Source organism: Lepus europaeus, chromosome 7 (genome assembly GCF_033115175.1).
Source record: "Lepus europaeus isolate LE1 chromosome 7, mLepTim1.pri, whole genome shotgun sequence".
Classification (NCBI taxonomy): domain Eukaryota; kingdom Metazoa; phylum Chordata; class Mammalia; order Lagomorpha; family Leporidae; genus Lepus; species Lepus europaeus.
This window is the reverse complement of record NC_084833.1, coordinates 31,445,360-31,465,690: the sequence shown is the minus strand read 5'-3', so window position 1 is coordinate 31,465,690 and position 20,331 is coordinate 31,445,360. Positions and strand designations below refer to the sequence as shown.

General features: G+C 48.1%; 1 protein-coding gene across 2 annotated transcripts in view; it reads left to right on the top strand.

Annotated features, from left to right (window-relative positions):
* The window catches only part of KIAA1549L (KIAA1549 like), a 296,220-nt gene that overhangs the window by 215,557 nt on the left and 60,332 nt on the right, over window positions 1–20,331 (top strand). For both annotated transcript variants that reach the window (XM_062198042.1, XM_062198041.1), the window contains exons 10-12: window positions 3,983–4,154; window positions 11,202–11,365; window positions 19,167–19,351. In XM_062198042.1, the coding sequence (XP_062054026.1) occupies window positions 3,983–4,154; window positions 11,202–11,365; window positions 19,167–19,351 (521 nt within the window). The remainder of the gene's footprint in view (window positions 1–3,982; window positions 4,155–11,201; window positions 11,366–19,166; window positions 19,352–20,331) is intronic.

Genomic DNA, 20,331 nt, shown 5'->3' with positions numbered 1-20,331 from the left:
CTCCACATGACAGAAAGGAAGTCAGTGATACTCAGACTGTGAAATGGGATTTGCAGCAGCTGTAGGGGGAGAGAGGAGCACGCTACAGTCCTGGGGTCCTTCGCCTGAGGGACTAACACATTCTGCACGGCTCAGGGGGGTGTCCTTTCTCCCCTTCCTTGAAGGTGCTCAGTGCACTTGGCCCCTGAAGCCTGCAGCTGCCTGGAAAACTTCAGTGAAGCAAGTGGGGACTTATTTCTGCAAAACCCGAATTTAATAGGTTGTAGATCACCTTGTAACATCACCCTCAGAGAAATCTTAAGAATTTGCTATTCAATTTAAATTGAGCCAAGTTAGTAGACATTGGAATGATGACTCACCTCTACCTTGTTGTACTAACACTGTCCCCATTCCTTCCCGCTAGGGAAAGGATTAATATGTCCAAGTCTTTGCTGCCCCTCAACCCACAACCACCAAAATTCACTCTACCTAGTTTATATCATCTGTTGCCTAGAGGCCTTTCATCTGGGCTCAGAGAATTTTAAAAATATGATCTACTTTCATGAATATGGAGATTTAGTCTAGAATCTAAAGATATTTCTCTAGTTAATATATTTGAGAAGTCCTAAGCAAAACTACCTATAACCAGTAAGCATTTTACATGTTTGACTAGATTCATTGTCAAAATAACACAAGTTTTAATTACCACAAGATGCTACTTCCCCACTAAAGTTCAGTAAACTGACACTCTCCAGTGTGACAAGGATGCAGACACGTTTAAACAGAGTAACCGGGAATGGCCTTCGTGGAGGGCACATGAGTAATTTAGTTTTTTAATTATTTTATTTTATTTTTTAAAATTAATTTTATTTATTTGAAAGACAGAGTTACAGAGGGAGAGAGAGGTAGATAAAGAGAGAGAGGTCTTCCATCCGCTGGTTCACTCCCCAGATGGCCACAACGGTTGGAGCTGCACCGATCCGAAGCCAGGAGCCAGGAACCTCTTCCAGGTCTCCCATGCGGGTGCAAGGGCCCAAGGATTTAGGCCATCCTCTACTGCTATCCCAGGCCATAGCAGAGAGCTGGACCTGGAGAAGAGCAGCCAGAACTAGAACCAGCGCCCATATGGGTTGCCGTTGCTTCAGGCCAGGGCATTAACCCACTGCGCCACAGTACTGGCCACAACATGAATAATTTAGATGAGAACCTTTTAGATGGTGCTATAGTTTGGGTATCAGTTTGGGTATCCCCAGACTGCTCATGTGTTAAAGGCTTGTTCCTGAATCGTTATATACACTTGTGGTACTAAGAGGGTAGAAACTTTGTGGCAGGTAGAGGTGGGACCTTTGGGAAGTGATTAGGTTGAACTCGATCATTGGGATGGAGTCCCCATGACATAATCCTGGTGACTTTAGAAGGAGAGACAGAGATAGACACAGGTGCTCCCTCCTGCCCTGTGATGTTCTGGGCCACCTCAGAACTTGGCTAGATAGCACCATCACCAGTAGCTGAACCAGTGGGGCTGTCTGTGAACAGAGAATGGGGAAACTGAAACCAACCTCCTTCCTTCACAAACGGCTTATCTTAGGCATTTCATTGTAGTGATGAAAAGTAGGCTAACATAGATGGTCACAACTGACTCCTTAGAACTTTATTTAGAGAAGATAGAGGTGAACACAAAGACAAATGGGTGAGGGCAGTGATTTCCAGAGTGTATAGGAACTAACCCTATCAGGTGCCCTAAGGCAGAGTCTCTCTGACCAAATAAGTCTGGGCAAGGCTGCATACTATAACCCCTTCTTGAAGATATCGAAAGCATATTTGCCTCTTACAACTCTAAATAGACCTGACATAAAGAAATACCTTTGATTTGTTCAACATACTGGCTTCCAAATGTAATTATCAATGACACTCTTGTTTCTTAATAATATCTACATTATAACATTTTATTTTGAACATTTTCAAACTCAAACACATTGAAAAAATATGCAGTGAATACCCACATACTCACTATACAGGTTCTGCAATGAGCATAGGTTTGTGTTATGTATTTGATAATGTGTATCATTTCCATACACTTTCTATAACATGCATTTCCTATACTTCCAACTCAAAAGGTGGTTTTCAAGTTCTAACACTTCATATATATAGAGACCCTTATGTTGGTTCTTAGGGCTGGTAAGTGTTTGTTCTATAAGACACTGATACAACTTTTTCAAAAGTCGTTGTAGCACTTCACAGTCCCACCATCCAGGGGAGTTCCAGTTGCTCCATACTCTCCATAACATTTGGTGTTGCCAGTCCTGCTTGTTTTAGCCATCCTGGTCAGTGTATATAGCGTCCTGTAGTTTGAATTTCCCCATGTGCTTTGTTGGTTATTCAGATATCTTCCTTTGTGAAATGTCTTTTTGATCAGATATTTTGCACATTTTAATTGGTTTATAGTAACAGCTATTTTTAAATTATTATATATATAGCATACAATCAAAAGAATGTAAAACATGTGTAGGTCTTAAAGAAACTAAAAGGAAGCACTCACAAGCTGAAAGGTAAGAGTGTCACTATTCTTTCCTGTCTCTCCCCTGCAGTCTATTATAGGTTTCTCTGATGGTTCTCTCCTCCTTCTCAGAATTGGGCAAGATCCTGAATTTTGTATTAAATCATTCCCATATTTCTTGTCTAGATTTTTTACTATCCATATGTGTATCCCTAAACTGTATGTCATGTAGTTTTGTCTGATTTTGAATTTTATGCTCTGTGATTTGTGTCTTTTACTTAATATCAGCCTTGTATACTTAGCCATATCGGTATGAATATAGCCTAGTTCATTCACTTGCACTTTTTTCATTGGGTAACTGTATCATACCTCATTACCTCATCTCCTGTTAATGTATTTTGAATTTTCAGGGTCTTTTTTTTTTTTTTACTATTTTGAACAATGTTGCTGTAAACATTTTTGTAGTATCTTTAATATCATGAAACTCATAGCTTGTAATATATACTTTGGAAAATATTATATTACATTGTAAGGTTTATCAATTGTTAATTGTAATAGAAAAAGATTGGTAGCCTAAATATTCAATAATAAAGTGTTCGAAAATTTACCAGGCATGCATACAACAGAATACTATGTCGGTGTTGACATTTTTGATTATCAACTGTTAATTGCACTAGTGAAGAACTAGTGCCAGGCTAATAAAGGATTTGCTAAATAAGTCTATGAGGTAGGCATTGGAATGTCACAGAGAAATAAGCATTTATACTTTTTATATTTAAGTAAAAAGAGCAAGTTATAATATATAGAATGTGATAAATAACTTTGTACAATAGGAAAGGGAAGCTTCATGGAAAAAACAAATAGAAGCAAATAATCCAAAATGGTGCCAGGAATTAGTTTGTGGTAGACGGATTATAGGAAGCTTTTGTTTTATTTCATTTCTTGATGCTTTCTATATCTTCAGGTTGTCCTGTAATAAATATAGAAAACTTGCAGGGTAAAAAAAAAAAAGCAAAAATGTTCTTTTAGAGAAAGAACTTAGAGTTTCGCAGTACTGCTTTTATCAGAGGTCTGCTGAATTCTAGACACGTAAGTTACTTTTCTCCCCTTTGTGGCAATTGCAGGAATTTGAAATTTAAAATCTTGCCTGAGAGTAACCTGACATGCCCTGAATTCGTGGGGAGGCCTACTTTCAAACGAGGCCGGAGTTCTGGGGACGCGCCACTGTTCCATATCGTCTTTCCTAACCTCAAATTGTTCTTGCTCAGATGCTCATATTTTTCAGAACCTTGTTTCTCCTCGCAGTCCCCTGCTCCAGCCACAGCAGGCGCCCGAGAGGCTGGATACAGGGAGGTACTCAAGGGCTGAGGTCTGGTAGAGACATTGTGGGTCCACTTAGCCACCGGAGCCTTCAGCTGCAGGGAGAGGAGAGCCTGCCGGTTGCCGGCAGCTTACGGGCTCGGAGCAAGATGCCCTGTAAACATGGAGCCTGTCTTTCTCTAAAAGATGGTGAAGATGCAGCGTGTGCCAGGACCGAAGGACCCCGCGGAGCTGACCTACTACACGCTGTACAACGGGAAGCCTCTGCTGGGGACCGCAGCAGCCAAGATCCTCAGCACCATTGACTCCCAGAGGATGGCCTTGACCCTGCATCACGTCGTCCTCCTGCAAGCTGACCGTAAGGGGATAGTCTTTTCATTCTGTGGTTTTCGTGCCATGAAGTGTTCCTTGCCAACCAAAGTCATCCCCAAACTCAGAGCTGAGCATCTCTGTGTGGGATCCATCGGCTGCTGTCTGTGTTGTGTGAAGCACTAGGTTTTGTGTTGGGAAACTGGAATGATAGTAGTGAAATCACTGTCCCACCCCTCTTCCTCCTCTGTGGAATCTAGTGAACAGCTGTGAGAAGTCACGCTGCTGTGTGGAGGAACTGAAGCTCATTTGATTCCACAGACGTTTACTGGGTGCTGTGAACTGAGCTTAGGGCTTAGGACTAAGAAATGGGGAGAGACCTGGTCCTGCCTTTAAGGAGCAGGCAAGCTGATGCAGATGCAATGGGAGACGATGCAGGCAGCAGCTGTGAGAAGACGTTGTGACCCAGGCAACCACAGGGGGAGGGTTTGCCTGGAAGAGCCACTGGGAAAGAAGGAACGGCAGGAGGGTCTTTAAGCAGCTGCTGCCTCTGTGAGCCGCTGCTCTGTGGTTCCTTCCCCTATATTTTTCCACTCTGCTCTCACTGGGGCAATGCTTACTTAGCTCCAAATGACAGAAGAGAAAACCAAGGCTGAGAAACATTTGATAATCTGCTCAGCGTCATAGACTAAGGTAGTGAAGTATGTATCTAGATCCGACCTCAAGCCTGAGTTCTGACCTCAAGCCTAAGTGCATCAACACTAAGACTTCAGCAGGGGCAGGTAGGGAGTGGAAGGGAGGTGCTCCAGAAAGGGGAAGCAGGAGGAGCAAAAGAAGGGAGGGGAGACGTACCAGGTGAACCAGAAACCAAGGAGTTCAGCTTGCCTGGTGGAGGTGTGGGAGGATTAGAAAGGCGAACTGGCTGGGAGACTAAGCCTTGACTGGCGAGGGAGGGAGAGATGGTCCCAAGAGCACAGGCTGAGGGGAGCTGCTGGAGATCTCTGAGCAGGGGAGTAAAATCCGGGGACTGCCTCCGATTTAGAGAGGACAGATGGTTACCATGTCTGAATGGAAGGAGACAGGAGGTGGCAGGACCCGTGGGGAAGCTCTGTGGTGTCCCAGGCATTGGGGACCCAAACAAGAGCTGTAAGGAAAGCGAGGAGAGGGGATGAGGGTAGAGATTGTGTTTTGGAAATTGTAGTGTTTGGCAATATCCTGAGCGTGGAAAGACACAGAAGGACATCTCCATGGGTCTCCTAGTTGGTGTTCGTGAACCCTAAGGACCTGGCATCTGGGATGGGCATCTGGCCTAGTGGTTAAGACACATCAGTTAAGATGCTTGCATCTACCATCAGAGTGCCTGGCTCCAATGCCTGGTTCCTGACTCCAGGTTCCTGCTAATGCAAGCCCTGGGAGGCACAAGTGATGGCTCAAGTGACTGGGCCCCTAACATCTATGTAGAAGAAGACCTGTGGTTTTTAGCCCTTGCAAGCATTAAGGAGTGAACCAGGGAATGGGATCTTTCTCCTTCTGTGTCTATCCATCTGTCTGTCTTTTTCTCTGCCTCTAAAGTATGGGGGATAAAAGCACCTGACCCCCTGGTGCATGCCTTTCTTCTCTTCCTCACCTTTTGCCTTCATCCAATGTGACTCCTGCTTCAGCATCATGTTCCAGACCACGTGTTGTGTCCTTGGGCAGCATGACCTACAGTGAGAATGTCACTCTCTGCAATCATAGTTTGAAATGACTTTTTAAAAAAGATTTATTTATTTGTTTGAAAGACAGAGCTACATAGAGAGAGGAGAGGCAGAGAGAGAGAGAGGTCTTCCATCCTCTGGTTCACTCCCCAATTGGCTGCAAAAGCCGGAGCCATGCCAATCTGAAGCCAGGAGCCAGGAGCTTCTTCTGGGACTCCCATGTGTGTGCAGAGAGCACTTGAGCCATCTTCTACTGTTTTCCCAGGCTGTTAACAGAGAGCTGGATTGAAAAAGAAGCAGCCAGGGCACGAACCAGCATCCATATGGGATGCCAGCACCATAGGCAGAGGCTTAATCTACTACACCACAGCGCTGGCCCCCTTCTGAGCTCTTTAGAAACAGGTGCCACAGCTCCTTCATCTTGGGGTGTCCAGCCCCAGTTACTTCCTGGCTCTATTCCTATGAAGGCAAAGAAACCTTCCTCTGCCAGGCCCCGAGAGAGGCGAATGGTTGGATGACACGCTAGCGGAGAGGTTGATGGCAGTGTCTCAAGTGGGGCAGACCTGGCTTCCCAGCCCTGCTCCCCCCTTTCTAGCTCTGGACTTGGAATCAAATTAATGAGCCTCTCTGGCCTTCATTTTCCTCATCTTGAAATGGCAACATAGAAAGCCCCTACCTAGTAGAGTTGCTTAAAGGATTAAGAGCAGATGTAAAGGGCTTCATGGAGTCCTGGGCACCCAGAGAGTCCTGAGTGATGGCAGCCAAGATCTCATTCACCCTAAGGAGCAGGGCTGGAGAGAGGGAAGAATGAAAGGAGACTCGGGGGCTGGGAGCCCATGTCGTACAGAGACTGGGGTGCTATTGAGGGAAGTAGAAAGGGGGTTGGACAGCAGAAGCGTTTCTGAGGGAGAAGGTAATTTATTGTTTGGGCCATGTTGAGTCTAAGGAGATGGTGACCAGAGGCTGCCAATGGGATAAAGGGGGTGCTGAGAGGATGTCAGGCAGGCTGATAGGACTGTCCTATCAAGGTTAGGAAGACTGTTCAGAATTCAAGTCCAGATCTCAGAAGAGATTCAGGTCAACTCTATAGACCTTTATATGTGTACAGATGCAGGTTAGAATTAAAATCCCGGAACAAATGTGAGTGCACAGGGAAGGAACATTGCTTGGGAAGAGCAGAGCGAGAGGACACACTGGGAAGTCCTCTGCCCAGGAGCAGAGGAGGAGGGAGATGAGGCCAATGGAGAAGGAGACGAGCTGAGGTTTCCAAGTCCCATTTCCTCTTGGTTTTGAAATCAGCCTGTGGCATTCATCTGAAGTCAGGACTTTGCATTGAGAGTCACAGGGGTGAACACATTGCTCCCCTGAAGGGAGAGTGACCACATTCTGTGTGTTCCAGAGCCTTCTCACTGGCTGCTTCTAGGGCCATGGGTGGCCAAGTATAATGCACACTTGACCCTCATCACCTCTGGGAGTTGGGGCAGCATCTAACTCTAGAGAAGCAGCTGGGTCGCGGATGCAACCTCACTGTTTGCCAGGTCAGAGGGAGGAAGCTCTTCGGGGCAGTTTCCAGTGCATGGACCGGGAACTTTCTCCCCACAGGGAAGCAGATCAAAGCAGATGGTAGCATATCGTAAATGGGCATCAGACATTTCTCTGAAAAACACCACTTAATGAAAGCAAGAGACTGACCCTTTGGTGACAAGGACTCATACTTGTTCACTCCCTCAACATATGATGTATTAAGTACCTACTGTGTGTCAGATCCTGTTCTAGCTGCTGGGATTACAGCAGGGAACAAAATAGCCACACACACACATACAAGCGTGCGTACACACACACACACACACACACCCCTGTCCATACAGAGCTGACATTCCTGAGAAGCCGGAACAAGTAAACAAAATAAATAAGTAATATGCTAGATACCAGTGAGTGCTGTGGGGAAAATTAGGCAGGGAAGGGCTAGGGAATGCCAAGGAGATAATGGTTGCAATTTTAAACTGTTGAGTGCAAGCAGTTAAGAGGATCACTGAGAAAATAACATTTGAATGACCATCTAAAGGAGGGAATGGTCCCTGAGGCTCTCAGGGGACCTGGTGTTCCAGAGGGAATGGGATGGAGACCCAGCCAGCTGGTCACTGAGGAAGTGGGCAGTGATTGTGATGAGGTCAGGGGTGCCGGTGGAGGGCCACCATACCCAGGGCCTCAGGGGCTGGCCTCCAGTGGAACAAGAAGCCACCAGAGGGTTTGGGCAGGAGAATGTCACAGTCTGAGGACTCACCAGCTGCTGGCCCCAGGAGATGCGCCTCTGTGTCTACTCACACTAGCGATGGTCTCAGATGTTTGAGACATAGGGACAGCCACAAAAATGAACTAGAGCCAGACATGTTTTATTTGAGAAGTGGAGAGACAGATAGGGAAAATTCCCATCTTCTGGTTCACTCCCCAAATGTTCTCAACAGCTGAAGCCAGGAGCCAGGAACTCAATCCAGGTCTCCCAAGTGAGTGGCAGGGACCCAATTACTCGAGCCACTGTCACTGCCTCCCAGGGTCAGTATTAGCAAGAAGCTGGAGCTGGGACTTGAACCCTGGCACTCTGATGGAGAACGTAGGTGTCTCAACCACTAGGCTGGATGTCCACCCACGGGAAGCATTTCTGGATGAATTCCTTTTCCTTTCACATTGCTCCCCATGGGAATAATCTGTTCTGTGTTTAGAATACTGGGACCCTTTGACTTTGTGCCCACTGACAGATACCTGTGTGTATATGTGTGTTGAGTGGCAGGTGTGGGGTACACACACAGGGAAGCACACACTCCAAATCATGTGTGCTGTTTATTTGATGGTTCGTTTCAGAAAAATAACTTCCTAAAAATGGCTAGCCTTCCCGGGGCTCACTTTCCTCATCTGTGAACTGGGGAGAAGAAGAACCCCTTGGCAAAGGGCCTTAGGCGCTCAGAACGCGTGTCCTCCACTGAAAGTCTTGCAATTTAAACAGCCATTCATCCCCTCCCACCTCTGTACATGATATTGGCCTTTTAGATCATTATGCCAATGGATATATTTGGTTTGGATGACTTTAGTTGACCTAATGTGAATATCATTTTGACCATTAACATGAATTATTAATGTGCATAAGAGAAGTCTGTTCTCTCCTTGTCTCAGTAGAGGTGAAGGGAACTCTACCTCCTGCACCAAGAAGAAACACATCCACCAAAACAATAAGACTGAGTGCAAGCAAGAGCCGTGAATATTTCCATCTTGCGGGTGAAATATGTGTACAGTTATGGTACACATGGGTACATGGTACATTTTTCTCCCTCAGAATAGAAAAGCCTAGCCAAAAGAGGCATATTGATATTTCCCATAGAAGCTCTGAGTTTTGAAAAATGTTAATGAAAAAACTCATATAAATACTGAATTACTAAAAGCAGTCACAATTACGTGTTTAATGTCAACAGAAGCACATTATCTAATGAGCTGTTTTCAGAAGTTAATAACGTGATTAATCATGGACTGATAAACATGGTGGTAAAGAAGCACTTTTGTACTAATGGTGTCCTGGGCTCCAGAGCAGCCAGCGATAGGCAGATCATGGCCAAAGAGGGACCACTTGAAGTTGATGATGGCTGGAGTCAAAGAGGAAGGCTGGCTGGCCTCCTAGGCAGATTCTTAGTGTGTGGCACTTTCTGGTGGGATCTTTGTATTCCAAGGTCTAGTGTCTGGTTTTGCAGCTCTTGTAGTCCCCAGAATTCAGCAGGATCAGGAGAACCAACTCATGCTAACCAAACTTACAAGAGATGGACATATAAACCAGATTGCAAGTTTATTCATTTAAAATGTGGTCTAGATTAGCTACCAGCAGATGGGACTTCTTGCAACTTTATAAGAAAAACCTTTATGGAGAGCCAGATTGCACAAAGGATCATGGTGGTTCATGTCTGCATTTCTTCGACGTTTAATTGATCATCTACTAAGTTCAGGACCTGAGGATGCACCAGTGAACAAGACTCACCCTTGTCTTCTTGGATTATACATTCCAGTGGAGGGCAGGGGGTGCCAGAGAATGGGCAAGTATGTGTATATCATGTGAGATGCTGGTACGTGCTTTAGAGCCTTGCTCTCCCAGGTGTGGCCTGGGGCTTGCTACAAAGACATCACCTGGGACCTTGTTAGAAAGAATCTCCAGACCCACACTCTGAACTCACGGAATCAGAGTCCACATTGGAACAGGGCTCCCAGGTGATTGGTGTACCCACAAAAGTTTGAGAAGTATTGCTTTAGAAAAAAAAAAAAAAGAAAGCACGAGTGAGATGGAACATGAAAGGGGCAGACACTGTTATTTCATATGCAGAGCACAGGGACAGCCTCACAGATACTGGGACAAGTGAGCAGGGCCCTGGAAGTGAGGGTGGCCGCCATGTGGATTCCTGGTCAAGGCTGCCTGTGTGGAGTTATCAGCAGGTGCAAAGGCCCGACCCAGGAGCACATAACTGTGTTTGAGGAGCAGGAGGAGGCCAGCAGACCCGGAGCGTGGTGAGTTCAGAGAAGAGCAGTCGGCTAAAAGGCCAGAGAAACAGCCGAGGAGGCCAGGGGAGGGGCGGATAGGCTAGGGTTTGTAGAAATGATAAGGAGTCCGCTTCTTGCTGTCTGGGTGGTGGAAGCTCTTAGGGCCTTTGAGCAGAGCAGTGTTGTCATCTGAGTGTTTAAAGCTCAACCCAGCAGCCGTGCTGTGAATAGGCTGCCGGGGTCCCGGGCAAGGTGGGAGGGCCACTGCGTAACACAGGGGAGAGGTGTTGGTGGCTTGGTGGAGTTGACAGTTTACTGATGTGCAGGACGTTGGGTGAGCATGAGAAAGGCTGCCCTCTTGGCTAGGCTGAGGTGTTTCCAAGCTCCCCAGCCGTTCCTCCCAGAGCTCATCTGCTCGGGTTACATTGTATTCTTTGCTCACCCAGAGGGTGACCTTGCTACCATGGTTAGAGCCACGCTACGGTTCTGGCCCCAGGCTCCAGCACCCACTTTGAGTCCTGGTTCTCCTCTCACCTCTTCTCACTGTCAATGAAGAAAACCACACCGATCCCTCTTCCTTCTCCCCTTCCTCTTAGTTGTAGTAAAGATGGGCATTTATTGAGCACCTACCATGGACCTCACCAAAACAACACTCAGGGATAGCCCCATTTCACAGATGAGGAAACTGAGACTCAGAGAGCTCAGGTGACTTGTTCACAGTCCCACAGCGGTGGCAGAGGTAGCAGCTTTCCAATGCCAGGCCTTGGTAACATCCATACCCTCTTGTCGCACGTCATGTGGCTTGGGCTCGGGAGGTGCCTGTCTGAGTCGCTTTCCTCTCCCCAAGTGCTCCTTGTCAACGGCTTCCCGCTGGCTCTTTCTCACAGCCGTGGTGAAGAACCCGCCCAACAACCTGTGGATCATCGCTGCGGTGCTGGCGCCCATCGCCGTGGTCACGGTCATCATCATCATCATCACCGCTGTGCTCTGCAGGAAGAACAAGAACGACTTCAAGGCAGACACCATGATAAACCTGCCGCAGAGAGCCAAGGTGCGTGGCGCGGTGGGGAGGGCGTGCAGGCCTGCAGGGCCCCCGCCTGCCTCTCCCTCCTGGCTTTTAAGGCAGGTGCCTTCAGAGCCATCCTCCCAGGTCCCCATTTCGAGAAGGAGACCCGTTATGTTATGACCCGGTCAGGAGACGGATGCCTCCCCCGGCCGCATGCTCTCTCTTTGCCCTAAGTGCTTCCAAGTCTTTACAGGGGCAACAGCCGAGTGCTTCCCTCAGAGGAAGGACTGTGATTTTACAGGTGCGCAAATGGAGGCACAGAAAATGAGGACTGGATGTTGGGGGAAGGACCTGGGGGTAATTTAACCAGACGCCCTACTTTTATGCACGAAAAGCAACCCCGTCACTGTTCCCTAGTTCTAAGGAGCAGAATCGATGGATGAACCAGGGCTGCTACGGTCTGCATGTTTGTGTCCCCCAGATTTCTGTGATGCCATTTTAGCCTACGAGGTGATAGTACTTGCAGGTGGGGGCCTTAGAGGAGTGATGAGGTCGTGATGATGGAGCCCTTGGGAATGGGATCCATGCCCTTAGGACGGACATCCTAGAGTGTGCCCTGGCCTCGGCCAGAAGTCAGCATCCAGAGCCTGGAAGAGGGCCCCTGCTAGGACTGGCCGTGCCAGCTCCTTCCCCTCAGGCTTCTCGTTCTCCAGAACTAGGGGCACATTTCTATTACCCAGAAGCCACTCTGTCCATGGTGTTTCGGCAGAGCAGCCCCAACCGACTGAGACACAGCGGCTCAGCTCTGTTGGACACACTGGCGGGAGTGACTCACCTTCCGAGGCCACCATGAGCCGTGGCTGGGCGGCCACCGCACTCCAGTTCAGTGGCTCTCCTGAAGCCCGTCACGGAGTCCCATCCTTCCGCCCAGGCCTCCCTGTCTCTGCCCCAGCTGCCTCCAGTGACTGGGCAGGAAATCCTCCAGCCTGGTTTTCCAGTCACGTAGCTACCTTCAATGATAGTCCCTCGGGGAACTAGACTCGCCGTGATTCTCGGTGTTTAAATAATGTCTCCCAATCTGCTGGGCTCCAAGAGGTCTGGCACCTCATTTGTTCATGGCAGCAGCCCTGGGAGGGAGGTCACAGCCAGGGCACGTTTCATTATCCTCATTTTGCTCCTAAGAAACCTCAGGGAAAGAGACGCCGGGGTCTGTCCCAAGTCACACTACTAACAACAGAGGGGTGCCTGAGGCCCATATCCGAGCCTTTGAGCTCCTTCTGCCTGAATCCTGCGATGTGGCAGGTAGAATCCTCTTCCAGCTCTGAACCCCTGAGCCCGGTCCACCACCTGTGCAGGAACAAAACAGCAGATTCCTCTTCCCCACACACTTCCCGCCCATTGGAATGCACAGCAGCCATGGGGATCATTTTTGCTGTCTTAGTTTCTTTCGGGATGAGAACACCTTCCTTCGGCACAGGAAATCAAAGGATTTGTTCTGCTTGTTAAACCTGTACACCTGTTGGGGAGTCGCTGCTTGATTAGACACGCTGTCTACTGAAAAACCAAACCCCAAAGAATATTGTTCTGTTTCTGTTGACACCGAGGCACCTGCTCCCACACACAGCAGGAGGTCAGGAAGACAGGTACCTGCAGAGTTGCCCAAGCAGTGAAAGATGAAACTGTTCTGAGTTCTGTCTCAACTTCGTTTCAGCGTGAGCCTTTCAAACTCAAGTAAGGAGCACACTCTGATGGCAGCCCAGGCCAGGAATGCCAAATGCATTTCTGTTGTCTGTCAGCTGCTCTGTCCATGGTGTTCCGGGCCACACTGAGGTTGCAAGGGGCAGCTCAGTGTTGTAGATGAAACCAAAATTTGACTCCTTTGCCAAGAGGAGTGGGGAAGCACCTGGTTTCAGCACACCTTCTGGCCGGAAGGCTGCCTGAAGCTGGAACAGATTCATGTTTTGATTTTTCCTCTGCTCCATTTGTGTTCCTACCTGGTGTACTGTGCTCCATGAAGTACCTGGCTGGTGTTGAAAATCAAGCACATTTATGTTCCACGAGATGATTGACGTCCCTTGTGTGCGGTGCTGCTGATTGCTTTTCCCTTCAATGAGGCTGGGCTGCCCACTCTGATTTCCAAAGCCCCTTTATCATGGGAACCCAGCAGGGTGTTACTGTCAGTCTCACCACAGTCCTTCTGCCATTGCAATCCAGGGACACTGCCGCGTCTGGGAGACGGGAGGGCCGCCAACATCACTTCTCACAACCTCGCATGTGTGAGCAGAATTCAATGCATGCTGAGGGATGAGGCAGAATGGAAAAGTTAGCTGTCACTGCCATCCCCTAGGCTAGAAAGATGGTCCCAGGGCCGAACCTGAGCCTTTAGAATGCAGGCTACAGTGCTGGAGGACTGTCCTGGGGGTCCTTCTCAGCAATGAACTTAACATGCTAAGCAGAGGAGGTGAATGTGGCTTTCCTGGAAGTGGAGGCTAGGGTGTGGACACCTGCACCCTCTTCAGAGACAAGGTGCATAGATGGGCCTGTCACTGCTGGTGTCAGCTGGGCTTCTGCAGGGAGAACGTCAATGAAATGATAAATCCAAGAGAGCCAGGTGTCATGACTTCTGTCACCTCCTTCTTCCTACTTCGCTTCTTTGTACTCCTTATCATTGGCTTTATAGCTGCTTCCTCGTTCTTTGCTTCATGAAATTGAAGGAACCCAGCTGCCTGGAATAGGCATCCCTAGTTAGTGCCATAGCCAGGATGCAGGATGGAGCTGGGAAGGCCTGGGGTAGTTGGAAGACCATGGGCTCAAGACAGGTCACTTGCTCCCTAAGAACAGCCAAGTGCTTCTTCTTTCCCACAACCCTGGGTCAGTTTCTTAACCTCTTTGTGTCTCATGTTGTAAGACCCCTTAAGCAGGCATCCCACAAACTGGACCCCAGAAACACAGACTCCACTCCAATCGATGCAAAAGGCAAGAGGGAAGTTTATTACATTTGCAAATGGGCCGTCTCAGCAGCACCCTCTCTGGTAGGGTGCAGAGAGAGAGAGAGCGGCCCCGAACAATAGCTTTACAGAGTATTTAAAGCTAAAAACCACAACATTAGCATACTTAATTGTGTTACAATCCTATTGGGCAAGCTACAGGTTACTAGCATTTTATTGGGTAAGTTAATGGTTGCTAGGTAAGGGGCTTGGGAGGGGGGTCGCGGGCAGTTTCTTCTTATCAGCTAAAGCAAGCAAGGACGAGGATGGCAGTAGAACAGTAAAATTTTGGTATGTCACAAGATAAGGGGTTGGAGACTTTCCGTTCTTCTTTGTTCTCTAAAAATAACACATGTTTTACAAGCTTAGCCATTATACAGAAGTAAAAATTTGGTTAGTGTTAACCTTAGTTCCCCCATCTTGTCTCTTGATTAGCCCTTTCAGTCACAGAACCTTATTGTAACTCTTTTCCGGACTCCTGCAAGTGTTATCGCGTGAGACAGTTACACAGACACAGAGCAGCTTCACAAGGCAGTTTCCCAAGGTTATTCTGCAGGCAGGTGGAGACACAGTTATCTTAAGGAATGGCTACTGTCAGCAGCCAAACTTTTTAACCCTTGCTAGAATTATTTTAATATTTACTTTTAGCAGGGGTCTTATAATGTTTCCCATTTGTAGACTGGGGATAACAATGTTCATGGATAGGTTACTGTGAGGGGTAAGTAAAACAGACATACTTGCTTGTGAGCTGTGCCTGTGCATAATAAATATTACGTGCAAGTTGGCTTCTGTTGTTATATGTGCTTTTTTTCTTTAAAGGCCTTGGCAATGTGTCTACTTTGAAATTACAGGAAATAATTTTGACTTGATAATTTTATACAAACCAGGGACGTAATTATGCATCATGATGTATTAAAGGGGTTAGGAGTCACTAGCATGTGTTCAATAGGAAATTCACTGGTCTCAGGTAGTTTTCAAGTTGAAAGTTGAAAGACCACTCCCTGAAAGTGAGTGAGTTACTAGTCCTGAGTCTTTCACTACTTAGCTGTGTGATCATGGACAAGTCACTGAAGCTCTCTGAGCCTTTGTTTTCTTGCCTGTGAAGGGAAGATTGTGATTTTTTTTTAAGATTTTATTTATTTATTTGAGAGGTAGAGTTACAGACAGAGATAAGGAGAGACAGAGAGAGAGAGTGAGAGAGAGAGAGACAGAGGTTTTCCATCTACTAGTTCACTCCCCAAACAGCCACAATGGCTAGAGCTGGGCCGATGGGAAGCCAGGAGCCAGGAGCATCTTCCAGGTCTCCCAAGTGGGACCACCTTTTAAACTTGCTATTTTTTAATGATTTATGGTTTATTTGAAAGGCATAGTGACAGAGACAGAGACATTTCACATGCTGGTTCACTCTCCCAAATGGCCAGGGCTGGGCCAGAATGATGCCAGGAACCAGGAATTCCATCTAGGTTTTCCATGTTGGTGTCAGGAGCTCATGTACTTAGGACATCCTCTGTTGACTTCTCAGGCACATTAGCAGGGAGCTGGATTGGAAGTGGACAGCCAGACTCAAACTGGCACTCCGACATGGGATGTCAGTGGAACAGACGATGGCTTAGCCTGCAGTGCCAGAGTGCCAGCCCCCAGCTTGTTATTTCTTTATGTCTTTTTCTGTACACCCATCCTGAACCCAGTCACCTAACATATCCAGTGGGTAATTTCAACCCAGTGTAAAGGGTTAGGGGTCAAATCCAGAGAGAGTGGGGATGCTGGCTTGTCCCCAGCTTTAGATTCTTGGGGAGTCTTAGCTATAGTGGGAGACTTCCAGTTTTTTCACAGGCCAGCCAGGCATCTCAGCTCAGGAGCCAGGACCATTATGGCCAGATATGCCCAAGCAAGATGATAGCTGCAGAAGGAAAGGAGGGCCCATGGGAGGAATCACCTAAGCAGTAGTTCTGGGTCCCATGGTGCTGGCTTCCAATGGTGGCTCTACTCTAGAGAGCAGTGGTGAGAGTGTGCCTCTCTGTCTCGGTTTTGTCATGGGTAAAATGGAGACGCCTACTAATGCCTACTGCTTGGAAGCAGTGACATAATTCATGTAGTATGTCACTGTAGTATGTATCAAGTGACGCTGCAGCTCAAGGGCAGGGGCCAGTTATGATTCATCTCCAGCACCAAGCACAGATCCTGGCACAAACCCATGTTATTGGAACAAATCTGAATAGGGAAGTGGTGGGCATGGAGGTGAGGCAGAAAGGTGGCCAAGAGGAGACACTGCACTGTTGGGTTCAGCTGTAGCGTGAAAGGCCTTGGATGCCTTGCCAAAGAGTCTGGGTGCTATAAAACGCTGCAGGTTTGGGTGAGACCAGATGTGGCTTTAAGGTAGATAATGTTGGAGGCTTGTCTAGGGTGGGCCTGGAAGGGGGCAGAATGGAAGCAACGAGACTGAGAAATTGTGAACCTGGGGGAGAAAAATCAGCTTGCAGACACTCTTCAGAAGTTGAATCCAGCTGGCGACCAGTTGGCTGTGGGAGGAGCAGGTGGTGCAGGATTCGTGGGACATTATCCAGTTACCGAGCACTCCATTCTGTGTCAGGCAGCACTGAGGGAAGAGGGGGAAGAGAAGACCCAGTCTACCCTCAGCAAATGCATTTCAAAACTTCAACCCCAGGCTGGCGCCGTGGCTCACTTGGCTAATCCTCCACCTGTGGTGCTGGCACCCCAGGTTCTAGTCCCAGTTGGGGCGCCAGATTCTGTTCCGGTTGCTCCTCTTCCAGTCCAGCTCTCTGCTGTGGCCCGGGAAGGCAGTGGAGGATGGCCCAAGTCCTTAGGCCCTGCACCCACATGGGAGACCAGGAGGAAGTACCCAGCTCCTGGCTTTGGATCGGCGCAGTGCACCAGCCATAGCGGCCACTTGGGGGGGGGTGGTGAACCAACGGAAGGAAGACCTTTCTCTGTCTCTCTCTCTCACTGTCTAACTCTGCCTGGCAAAAATAAATAAATAAACCAACAAACAAAAACAAAACAAAAAAACTTCAACCCCAGATCCTGGCACCAGAATGTCACTGGTCACCACATGGGTCAGAGTGAGTGCCTCAGAGTAAGGGGGCAGGGGACCACACTTCCCAGAGTGAGTTTCCCAGGGATGTGGGGGAATTGCCCATGCCTACAGACAGCCTCACATAAAGCAGCTCTGTTGGATTTAGCGGTGAAACCTCACCCAGTTCAGAGACACAGTGGCTGGACTTGACAGGCGGGTCACAACGCTCTCCACTGTGGGTCGTCAAATCTGGCTGGGGCCTTCCTGGTGCATTTGTTTTGCAAAATTAACTGCTGAAGGGAGAGCTTCTGATCACATGAAGTCTGATGAATTCTAAGTGGTAGGGGTCGAGTTTTACCCCCAAATTTTCCTGAAAAGCGTCCCTGATGTCCATTTCACCTAGACTGTGATTCAGCAGCAGAGCAAACAGTAAAGAGTGATAGATTGCTTACTGTGCGCCAGGCACTTAGCTAAATGCCGAGCTTGAATCACTTGCTTACCCCTTGCAGCATCCCCTAGAGGGTGGTCGGATGCCCCTCTCACACACACATGCTATTTTTATCTCCAATTTGCAGATGAAAAAACTGATGTGCCGAGAGTGCCAATAACTTACCCAAGGCTACACAGCTACGTGGTGGGGTCAGGATTTGAATCCAGGCAAGCTGCCACCCTAAACCAGTACACTCTCCTGCCTCCAGTCTGTATTGTCTGCTCGGGGGTGCAAAACAGGATAGACACCCCTGAGAAACTGCTTACACATGCCTCTCTGGGTTTTTTTATTACCCCACAGATGGGTGTCTGTTGACTTTTGCTCACTTAGGATTTCAGATGCTCTGTGATAGAAGCCTGCTAATTTCCTGGGAATGAAGTACAGGTGAGCCAGTCTGCTTATGGGAGAAGTCTGGATTAAAGGGCAAATCAGGGCTCTGGCACTGTGGCGTAGTGGGTAAAGCTGCCATCTGCAGTGCCGGCATCCCATATGGGTGCCGGTTCAAGTCCTGGCAGCTCCACTTCCAATCCAGCTCTGTGCAATGGCCTGGGAAGGTAGTGGAAGATGGCCCAAGTCCTTGGGTCCATGCACCCCATGGGAGACCTGGAAGAAGATCTGGCTCCTGGCTTCAAATCGGCACAGCTCTGGTCATTGTGGCCATCTAGGGAGTGAACCAGCAGATGGAAGACCCCTCTCTCTCCTTTCAAATAAATAAAATAAATCTTTTTTTTTTAAAAGAGTGAATCAGTAAATTCCATTTCATTGTTAATGATTGTACTGCCTCACATGTGGTGGTACCTTTCACTGTTTTCCAATCTCTGATCCACTCAAGGGTAGTGGAGGTAAACCAAGTGAGTATCTTTCCTCCCCACATGAGAAGACAGGTTCACAGTTCAAGTGACTTGGCTTTACACATAAAACTGAAGCCGTATGAGAGTGGAATTTAGGGATGAGCAAACATTTCCAGGCAACAGATTATATAGGACCTGTTTAATGTCTTGATTTAGAGTTATTTCCAATTAGCAGGAGCCATTGGCTTTACATGAATGCTTCAAAATCCTCAAAAGAAGTTTGTTCTCACACGCTTGTATGTGCGTCTTGTTCACACTCTTCCTTTTTCTGGCCTTATCTGTAGAGATTCTGTAGCGAGGTGGGATCATGGCACTAACATGCGTTCTGATTTTGCAGAGACAGAAATGATGGGGTCCTGGGTTCCCTGCATTCGTCGGGAACTAAGTGTGGTTGCGTCCCAGGCCCGCCGCCGCCCGGCCTCTCAGAGCCGCCCTGGAGTCACGGTCCCTGGGGCTATGACTGCAGCTCTCTTTCCCTTTGCAGCCGGTGCAAGGCTTTGATTATGCCAAGCAGCACCTGGGCCAGCAAGGGGCGGACGAGGAGGTCATCCCCGTGACGCAGGAAACAGTGGTCCTCCCGCTGCCCACCAGAGATGCTCCTCAGGAAAGAGACATCGCTCAGGACGGGAGCACCATCAAGACGGCCAAGTCCACAGAAACCAGAAAAAGGTAGGCACGGCGCCAAGCTCTGCCTCTCCGCGTCAGCAAGAGAAATAATTGATGGTGAGAGCAGCTGCAGCCCTCTAGTTAATTCCACCGTTCTCTTTAAAAATTCCCCTTCATGCTTGTTTTGAATGCTTGAGAAGGAGACTAAGGAAGCGATGAGAATGCCAATACCTGCTTTGCGGGAGCCACCTTTTGTCTGGTTTTTGGCTCTGATCAGCCACGCCAGCAGGGTTTAGCTCTTACATTGATTGTAACACATCTGACGCTGTTGTCACCCTTATATTCTTAACGTCGCTTAAAAGCAGCGCCTTTGATTCGGTATGGTTGCATTTATCTGGCAGTTTCTCAATACAGTTTCTGATTTCAGACAAAAGCTTTTATTGGGTTTTTACTATGAACAGAGCATGTGGACGGGCATTAGGGGAATCACTGCAGCGTGCAGGACTGATTCCCGACCCTACAGGACCTCAGGATGGAGGAGCCAGAGAAACTCCCAGAAGGCCGAGTATGATGTGCGCGGCCTGCGGAGGAGTCTGAGCAAAGTGCTGGGGAAGAGAGGAGGAAGAGGTGACTTGACAGGGAAGCATCATAGGTGTGTTTCAGCCTCGCCTCGCAGGCGGAGTCTGATCTGAGCGGGTGGGAAGAAATCGAGGTATCCTGTCTACGCGCAGGACAGAGAGGGACGGGCGTGTTCTCATCACGGTACTGCCCTGCAGTTCAGAGGTTTTAGGGCTGGGGCACAGAGAAGGGTGAACTGGAAGACGAATTAAAACTGTGCAAGGTCTTGACTGCATGCCCAGGAGTGTGATGTTTCTTCTCTGGGCCATGGAGAACCACTGAAGCTCTTTTGGAAGACAGTGACGTCCAGCCTGTATTTTAGGAGGACAATTATGATGGCAATGTGGATGAAAGTTAGGTTAGGGACAAAGGGACTCATTATAAGCACTTTGCAATAGCCTTATAAAGAGCTAACGACTCCCACA